Source organism: Micromesistius poutassou (assembly GCF_964030765.1).
Source record: "Micromesistius poutassou genome assembly, contig: SCAFFOLD_5121, whole genome shotgun sequence".
In the NCBI taxonomy this organism is placed as follows: Eukaryota; Metazoa; Chordata; class Actinopteri; order Gadiformes; family Gadidae; genus Micromesistius; species Micromesistius poutassou.
Window position 1 is genome coordinate 1 of NW_028178680.1, and position 10,000 is coordinate 10,000.

At 44.5% G+C, this 10,000-nt stretch overlaps 2 protein-coding genes across 2 annotated transcripts in view; one reads left to right on the plus strand and one right to left on the minus strand.

Moving 5' to 3' along the window:
* Positions 1–48: 48 nt before the first annotated feature.
* LOC311373488 (contactin-associated protein 1-like) lies at positions 49–5,381 on the plus strand (the record flags this gene model as incomplete). The annotated part of the gene is made up of 9 exons (XM_084490248.1): positions 49–190; positions 619–837; positions 1,058–1,297; positions 1,778–2,017; positions 2,612–2,739; positions 2,933–3,026; positions 3,234–3,464; positions 3,608–3,652; positions 5,182–5,381. Coding segments are annotated over 9 exons (1,539 nt in total), but the record flags the coding sequence as incomplete, so codon positions are not given.
* A 3,254-nt stretch (positions 5,382–8,635) lies between these two features.
* The window catches only part of LOC311373490 (histone-lysine N-methyltransferase EZH1-like), a 7,308-nt gene continuing 5,943 nt past the window's right edge, over positions 8,636–10,000 (minus strand). The window contains exon 10 of the mRNA XM_084490249.1: positions 8,636–10,000. This exon is cut by the window's right edge and continues 57 nt beyond it. Within this exon, the coding sequence (XP_084346375.1) occupies positions 9,997–10,000 (4 nt within the window). The 3' untranslated portion in view covers positions 8,636–9,996.

Consider the following 10,000-nt stretch of genomic DNA (forward strand, 5'->3'; position numbering starts at 1 on the left):
CGTGTCTCCTTCGCAGGAAACATCTGGAACACCATATCCTTCGTCAAGCCCACCTACATCACGTTCCCTACCTTCAAACCGGGCTCCAGCGCTGACATCTCCTTCCACTTCAAAACCTACCGAGACAACTGTGTCTTCATGGAGAACTCTGACGAGCAGCTCCGCAACTTCCTACGCATAGAGCTCAACAGTGAGGGACACCTGTTTCGTTTTGTGACGTTGACCCCATTCATAGCCTGGCAGCCATCTTGGCTCTGAAGATGGCAGGGTGATGGAAGTGAATGCGGAGTTCCGCATTCACTTCCATCACCCTGCCATCTTCAGAGCCAAGATGGCTGCCAGGTTATGAGTTGTTTAGAACAAAGATTGAACCAAGTTGCCTTCCAGGTAAATAAAGCCAACAGCCAAGAGGGTGGCATAGTGTAACGGCTGTAGGGCGTTTGACTCCTCACTTTCGGCAGCCTACCAGCTCCTTAATGACATGTATCTGAATTGAGTCTGACTTGCGTTGGATAAAAGCGTCTGGAATCCATACCTTTACAAAATGGAGTCCCTGAGTCCCATTGTCATCTTACCATCTCTGCTTTTCTTACTTCTGCTCTCTTTCCCCCCGGCCAGCGACCCAGGACCTGGCGTTCGTGTTCATGGTGGGCGACGGCATCCTGAACGTGACGTTGCGGTCTCCCATGCCGCTCAACGATAACGAGTGGCACTTCGTCCAGGCCGAGATCAACGTGAAGCTAGCCCGAATCAAAGTGGATTGGCAGCCGTGGGCGGTCAAGCGCTTCCCAGGCCAAACGTTTGTGACCATGGAGTTCTCACACCCAATTCTCGTGGGTAGGTTCACTAGGTTGTCATTCACTGTATATTGCAACGATGCTTCGGTGACTTTTGGACTTGAAAACTTGCTCAAGGTTTGTGGGGTTTCGTCCTCTCCCTCGTCGTGAAATTGACCCAGAGCTTCGACGGGCCTTAATCACCTAGCGGCCCATCTTGGTTCTACCTCGGTTTTAAACTCTCGCTGATAACAGCAATCTGCTCTCTGTTCTACACCCAGGCGCGGCCAACCGTACGCTGAGGCCGTTCCTGGGCTGCATGCGAGGCTTACGGATGAACGGCGTGCCGCTGGACCTGGAGGGGAAGGTGAACGAAGAGCAGGGGATTCGCAGGAACTGCACGGGCCAGTGTCTGAACGCCACCATACCGTGTCGAAACAGCGGCCAGTGCATAGAGGGCTACGCGTCGTACACCTGCGACTGCAACAACACGGCCTTCGACGGCTTCTACTGCCATAAAGGTAGGATCAGTCAGCGGTCATTTCTGTTGGTTTCTTTCTACTAATCGAGCAAGCTTCCTGCCGTCAATGAGAAGAATACCTGCAAGCTAGGTGCAATGTTCATGTGGTTCTTTTAGACACATTCATTAATAAATAATGCAATGTAAAATGAATAAGTCAAATGAAGGGAACCTGTCAATGTTATCATGTGTTGCTATGTATACTTTTAATGTTTTCCCCCCCCTGCTTGTTCTGTTATATTATTATTTTTCCATTTTAAATAATAATACAAATAATACAATCAAATTGAATTACCTTCAAATGGACAATTCAATCGAGTAATAAACGGGTGTTTTGTGAGGCACTACCTTCACTTTGTATCCGGGTACGGATCAAATCGCACGGCACACATCGGCGAAACGTGACCGTCTTCCTCCTCCTCCTCGTGACCCCCCCCCCTTCCCCCCTTCCCCCCTTCCCCCCTTCCGCGCTTCCCCTCAGACATCGGCGCCTACTTCGAGATCGGCTCGTGGATGCGCTACAACATACGGAAGAAGCCCATCTCGGACGAGGCGGCGTGGGCCAACTGGATCGACCCCCACTTCGACAACTTCAGCCTGGGCTACAACGACACGGCGGACGACGTGGAGTTCAGCTTCAGCACCCTCCACACCCCCGCCGTGCTGCTCTACATCAGCTCCTTCGTGCAGGACTACATCGCCGTCATCCTCAAGACCGACGGTACCGCGGGGGGGGGGGAAAGTAGTGATGAATGTGATTGATTCCATGACTGGAATGGTAATAATCCATTCAGGAATGGTTCATTGAGTGTTGAAGGCAAATGTATCCGTTTAAAAAATGGGACTGGGCGGGGCGCCCCGGTGGTGCACTGGGCCAAGGCGCATACCGTATAGGCACAGTCCTAATCGCAGAGACGCAGGATCGAATCCGGCCTGGGTCATTTACTGCATGTCTTCCACACTTTTCTCTCTATTGTAACTGGGCTCTAGCTGTGACAAGCCAATTCAAAATTGACCAATTAGTGACATCACAAATGGGGAAGGTCCACCGAGAAGTATCATGGATAGATTTAGATAAAGGAGACCAAACACAGAGAGGGGTCATAGTAGAGCCAACAGTCCACATCACAGTGGACTGTACCTACAGCCTACCCTTTGGTACGGCCCACTGTCAGGTTGATCTACTACGATCCCGCCCTGGGTTTGGTCGCCCCCTATTTGAATTAAGTATCATAAAAGTGCCCCCTTAACTGTGATTGATGAGTCGGAGTAACGCCTCGCAGGCTAACACCGCACTGCTCTTTCACCCCCGCAGGAAGCGTGGATCTGAGGTATAGGCTCGGCCTGATCACCCATAAATATCAGCTGACTCACAGGAACCTCGCGGACGGATACCCCCACTACATTAACATCACCAGACACAACAGGACCATCAAGTCTCAGGTACCTGACCGCGCCACTGTCACGTCAAACCTTGTCGCGTCTGTTTCCATGCCTACGTTTTTCCATTACGAAGTGGGCCTCCCACCACATCAAAGCAGTGTCAATTATGTTACACAATACAACATCAATTGATTGCTGTGTCAACCATATGGAAAAATAATGTGTGTATAAAGTGTGTGTTCAACGACTACAGGTGGATTACATGGAGCCCATTGTGGAGAAGATAACCTTGGTAGAAGATGCTCGATTTGATTCTCCAAAGTCCATGTTCCTGGGGAGGGTCATGGGTAAAACACACAAACTTACACTTACACACACACGCACGCACGCACGCACACACACACACACACACACACACACACACACACACACACACACACACGCACACACACACACACACACACACACACACACACACACATCATCATCGTAGTAGTGTATCGTGTCTATATTGAGCCAGTCTTTGACAAGAGACCTATTTCCTGTTCCCTCAGAGATCGGCGACATCGACAAGGAGATCAAGCGGCACAACGCGCCCGGCTTCATCGGCTGCATCTCCGGGGTGCGCTACAACGTCTACGCCCCGCTCAAGGCTCTGTTCAGACCCAACGAGACGGACCCCCCCGTCACCACCCAGGGCTACGTCTCTGAGTCCGTCTGCGGCGCCTTCACTCCTGTCCACGGCTACGTTCCCTGGGAGGCCGACCCCTGGTTCGTTACCATCGGTAAGAAGACCCCCAACACCCCAACACCCCGACCCCCCCCCCCCCCACCCCACCCCCCCCCCCACCCCACCCCCCCCCGGTGCCCATGGATCACAGATTAGAGACAAAAGAAAGTAATCCTGTTTCCACATTTTGTCTTTCAGAATACCTCTACATTCATGACGACATGGGATTGTTTTGGATAGCAGGTATGTCCATACCACTATTCTTAAAATGTTCTATACTATTCTAAAACCATAATATATCCACTACACACACCTACCAAATATGTGGCCAGGAAGATGTAAAACCGTACATAAATATACACCGCAAAGTCAGCTAATAAATCCAGTCTTGGACATACTCTGGATTTTTAGGTTTCCTATGGGCCCAATTGCAGTTCAATGGGCCCAATTTGCCTTTATCAATGTTCCTGGTGAAGTAAGCCCACCCCGAATGCAGTCCCAGTTAAAGCTACTCGCCCCATCTCTCTCTCTCTCTCTCTCTTTCTCTCTCTCTCTCTTTCTTTGTCTCTCTATCACCACACTTTCTTTATTTTTTCTCAACTAATTTCCGCAGGATGTGTTCCTATTTGGAACACGTCCAGGAACTACATTATCTACTCTTACTTCTTCTCTCTCTCTCTCTCTCTCTCTCTCTCTCTCTCTCTCTCTCTCTCTCTCTGTCCCTCCCTTTCCTTTCTCCAAAGTCTGCATTAAGATATTCCTATTCATGTTTTCTTCCAAATCCTCTAATCCAATATTGACACTGAGAGGTTACATTTTCAGCTGTGGCATTTCAGTCTCTCTGTTTAAGCTTCTCAGGGAAAGCCGCAGAGTTTGTGCCACTTGACAGCTCCAATGTGTGCAGGCTGCAGACATATCTGATAGGGCCATGCCACACACAATTATTTTACTTTATTTAACTAACTCTAACCCTAAGATGCATGAATGGATGTCAGAAAAAATCTCTCATTTGTCAACACACACTTCATGACTCATGATTTGACTATTCGTATGCACCTTTCGGTTTCCTCAAAGAGGATCAGAACTGCTTTCGTATTTTTATCTACTTGGATCCCAGAGGAGTGCAGAAGCTCATTAGTTATGGATGGTTGGTAACGGTAAGGTCATGGAGGATAGACTACATCACAATAGCACAGATGCGGAAATAAATGAGTAGAATTCCCGCGTCGTGTGTGAGAGAATGGCGGGCCTGATTAGAAAAATATTTCCAAGCACTCTGTTTACCACAGCCCTGTCTGAGACTCTTAATAACAGATAAGCTTTATTGGGGTCTGCAGGTGTTATGTTATTATGGTAATGCAGGAACATCAGAGTCATAGGAGGATTACGATAATGTCCTGAAAATACTGATAATCACATGGGTGTTAGGCCTGGCCGCAGATCAAAATCTGTCCGGCCAATATTATGTTTTATACACAGGATGATATTGCCTTCCTGTATGCTATGTACTGTATATTGCATTTAGGTTAACGGTAGATAGTATGGGCCATATTGAATATACAGTACTGTGTATTCCTCAAGCTATCTATTTGGCATTATTTTGACCTCTCTCAAGAAAAGCACTACATTCCCAAAGTTGACCAGATCAGAACACACACACACACACACACACACACACACACACACACACACACACACATTTCAGGGATTACAATGGCTACGGTCTTGATCTAATTCCCCTCATCCCTCGTATCCCCCCCCCCCCCCCCCAGTCGTCGTCCTGTTGGCGCTGGTGCTGCTGCTGGGGGGGTTGTACAGTATCTACATCTACCTGTACCAGCAGAAGGGCAGCTACCTGACCAACGAGCCCAAGCACCTGGATTCACCCGGCAGCTCGCGCCCGCTGACGGACACCCTGCGCAAGGAGAAGAGGAACCTGCCGGAAATCGGCGAGGAGTTCCGGAGCGACTAGCCGACCGTAGCCGTTAGCAAAGGGGGGCGGCTAGGTTTTTGTTTTTTTTTCCTTGTTTTTTTCGAAGGGCGGGAATACTTAATACTATAATCACAACCACAACCACACAATACTTTTTTCTTTTTTTTATAATCCCTTCAGATTTTATTTCATATTTTTATCGTTATCTGTTCATTTATAGTTGGTTTGTTTGCGTTCCTCTCCCCAGCGAATTTCTGAAGCGCCGGTGCTCTGTATTATAGGACGTTGCGTAGGATCTAGGTTTGCCCACTATATTTTTGTGAAGCCCTATATTATGTGAGTAGCCAACCAATCTCACACTGTATCGCAGGGTGAAAATCAAAGTGCCTCGTCAGAGCAAGCTTGAGCAACATCGTGCAGTCGGAACAATGACCTTCATTAGGTGCGGTCGAATTTCAGTTTCCAAATCCCTCGGTGGTATATCTTTGTTTTCTGAGGTGGATCATAAAGACGTCAGCTACCAGAAATTCCTGTATAAGTATTTGGAACCTTTTATTGTATGCTCTACCTTTAAATGGCATTAATTTGGATCACATAACTCTCTTTCTCATGACATCAGTGGCTATATCTTGAGAACTGATAACTGGTATAGAAAAAATTATAACAAGCAAAGATAAAAGTACACTCGGCATACATCAGTTAAACGTTCCTTCTCCTTGCTCTTGAGCCCCCGAGAACAGAGAGCGTGTGGAAAAGCATGGAGCCTTTTGTGACGCAAAGCTTTGAGATGATATAACGACAGAAATAACTGCACAAACAATAACCAACACACCGTGAAAAGGTATCGCTTGAGCTTGTTGTTTAAGTGCAGCATTTAGTATTGTGTCCATACGGCGATAAGACATGCCAATGTGTTTTTCAGAAATTTTCAGACATGATCTCTGGAAAGAGAGAGCGGCTTTCGCGCAGTACATGCTCTGTGTGTCTGCTCAGAGCTCAAATGCTCTTGAGAACCTGGGGGGCTTTGTAAGAGATAAAAAACCAACGATGATGGACAATCATCGATGAGGCAGAATCAAGGGGAATAGGCATTTATCTAGAGAGGACTGGAAGAATTGTTGGTGGTTGGTAGGCCTACTGCATTACGACAGGAATAACCGGACGGTAAATTGATATAAAGGCTCTGCGCGTCTGTTTTCTTGAAGCAGAGCATGGTGCTGCTCTAACCCAATCTGGCTTGGCAGAACTTTCCCAAAACCATGTCTCTGACGGCATAATCAAAGGGGATCTATCTTTAGTCTTGTCAGTCATCACCCCTTCCCGGTATAGAGCTCCTTTGTAATACCAGAATAAAATAAACGTGTTATCCGTATCAACATGCACACACACGCACACACGTACACACACGGACACCTTGACAGGGGACCACACGAGTTTAGTATTTCTCACCACACTGCTAGAGTATTTTTGCATAATGTGTAGGACAGTAGTATTGTACTGTTTTATTGCTGCTCTCTCGTCAGCTCCCTTCGTTTGGGAGAGAATATAAAAAAAAAGTAAACATATATATCTCTCTCCAGTTCAATAACGTTCTTCCACTTGGACGGAAAAGGGTTATTGGATTCATTCAATGTGAAACGTAGCCTAGGGCAACCTTTACTCAGCTCCATGCTAACACACCTATAGTTAAGAACTCAGATGACTGTATTTGTATTTGGCATTCATAAGCTATGGATAATCTACCGCATGATGGCTGCACTTTTCTATTCCATGCAATGACATCGGCTTCTTTCAAGTTCACATAACCCAGAGTCAATAGCAGTTACGATCCAATACATATGTACGTGAATATATGAACGCACGCGAGTGTTGTTGAAAAAAAAAAAGATGATTATCAACTTTTTCTATTGCTTTGATTTTTATGGAGTGGATCAGTGGTGAGGATCAGCAGGAGAGATAGGTTTGAATGTAAACGCTGCAACTGTAATGGCAAGGCAAGTCCCTGCAGTACATCCCTGGTTGTATTGTTCTCCCTGTCGTGTGTTCAACACCCGAAGTTAAAGGACCTCTATTATGCATCCGGATGGACACTCCCATTTGTGATGTCACAAATAAGGGTCCTTTGAATTGCAACATATGCATCGTAGCTTTTCATTACGCTCAGGTTATTAGATACTATAGTACCGGTTTTACCGCAACACTGATATGCTCCTGACCTCGACGGCCATCATTTCCATTGTAGAAATACGGCGCTGTGCATAGCTGTTAAAGATTGTAAACTAATGTACAACACTTGTGTCCAACCAATAAATAAAAAGGCAGGAAATAATAATGTATGAAAAAATGTACAGATTTGGGGCTTTTTTTCTAAGCTATATTTTTAACAGGGTGTTGTAATTGAGTCGAGTGAGAGGGGCAGGTAGAAAACAGAGTGATTTGTTACATGTCTGATCAATTTCCAGAATGTTCTTGCTTTTCTTCTTAACATTATATTTTCAGTTGATGGATATCACACCTTACACAGTGAACAGTTTTAGTTGGCTACCTGTCTATCTGTACGTGTGTATTACAGAACTGCACGCACACATTGCTCTTCATTTGAAAAAAAAAATACATATGCATTCTTCTACCATAGTAGCATCACTGCAATGCCATTGTTCTGACTTTATTGTGGTCCTTGTAGCGTGTGTACGTTTGACTATGAATATACCGTGGAATTTCTGTTAATGCGTAGCCTACCACAATCTGCCGACTAGGAACGAAAGTGTTTGTACCGCAGAGAGCAGTGTGCTAATGAGAGCTGTGTGTTTTACATGTGTAAACTTCAGCAAAGATTACTTATGGAGGGAAAACTGGAAGGCTAGCTGTTAGCTAAAGAGCGGTCGGCTGGTTAAATAATTAAAGGTAAAGCCTTCCTGAAGGGTATCATCAAACAAGCTACTAGAACAAGCTACCCTTATCATTAACGACAGTGGTGTTGTGATTCAACTCAACTATATTAACTTTTATTTTATTCATTTATTTCAAGAGGGGGGGGGGGCGCGTCTGCTTGGTTGGTTTGGTTTTGTGATGTCACTGTACATGACCATTACTGTGTAAATCAAAGGCAAAACCAAACTGTCACCACAATAAAAAAAGCTTAAAAGAAATGCAATTGTTTTCAATATTTATCATTATCTATTATAAATATATAATTTTGTTTGTCTATTTTGTTGACGTATAAATATAGCGTGAGCAAAAAACAAAATATCACAAATTATTTCAGACGAGACACACATTGTTATGTATAAAGTTAAAGTTTATTTATTTTTATAGGCATACACTATACATATGTGGCATAAAATTTCATTTAGCTTTGCTTCTCTATGTTCAGATAGTTCTTTTTCAATATAACGTTTTAGCTTTGAAAACAAAAGCAGTTCAGATGCTGTAACAGAAAACACGAACATTGGTCAGATATAGTTCAGATATAGTGAACCTTGCACTATTCACTTATTGGGCACTTTATTTGGTCATATACAGTTTTCCAAAGATAACATTGGTTATGTTAAACGTATTTATACTACCAAGATTAACAACAATATTGTTTCGAGTGTGGAGTAGAATATTTTGGCACTTAGAATAATTTCAATGGGAGGTTATCTGTGCAAAAGTCTACGTATAGAGACTTATATAGACCTTGTACACTTAATTTCCAGTAATAAACAAAGATTATATTCAACGTCAATTAGCTTTGAGGGCCAGCAGCATTGGTTAATGTCGCAAATGAAATTAATGAGGAAAGAGATCTCTCTCGACACCAACTACATTTTACATTCAGTCAGTCGGTTTTTTTCGTCCATTTGCCTACTTTTTTGCAGAGCCATGATGATATTATAACGATAATATGCACAATAGCGTGCTTTTGCTATAAAGTTGTGTTAAAGCTAGCAACAGAGAATGTCGAAACACGGGGTAGCTGTCAGTCACTGGCCTTGTTGAGCCCTGCACTACAGCCCCAGTCGAGCCCCACAGCAGGCGTCTTCTGAGTGACATCGATAGGGTAAATCACATGATACTGAGAAACACCACCGATTGGCTAGCGGGTTTAATGGTTAGCCTCACCAAGAAACGGCACATGCACTTGCACTGGTACTATCTGGTACGTAATAAAAAGCTATGTATTGAGAGGTGAATTTCTAACCCATTATAAATACAGTAACAAATCTACTGAGAGTAACACTGAGAATATGACGGATAGCTGTAACATTGTAGCTCTGAAAAAACAAAAGGTTCTAGGTGCTTTAAGACACACTGATTATTATTATTATTATTATTTATATTACTTATAATAATAATAATAATAATAATAATGATAATCACATATGAATGCCATTCCTAATTTTTACGTTCAGTAAGCTTGGCATACACAGAAGTTGTATAGTTTTTACAGTTTTGTTAAGAAGATAATACGCTGTAAGCTTAAGTAGCGTTGTCGTGTGAAATGTTTGCAGGAGGGCGGAGGGCTTTTTTTGTACTTGAAAGGCGGCCAGGAGACAACGCTGAGTCTTATCATAGACACCCACCACACCCTGCGCTGGTACGCCCCCCCCAAACCAGATGACGGACAGGGGCTGGATGTTTCTATGGCAACACAGGCGTCACCGGGTTCAAGCTAG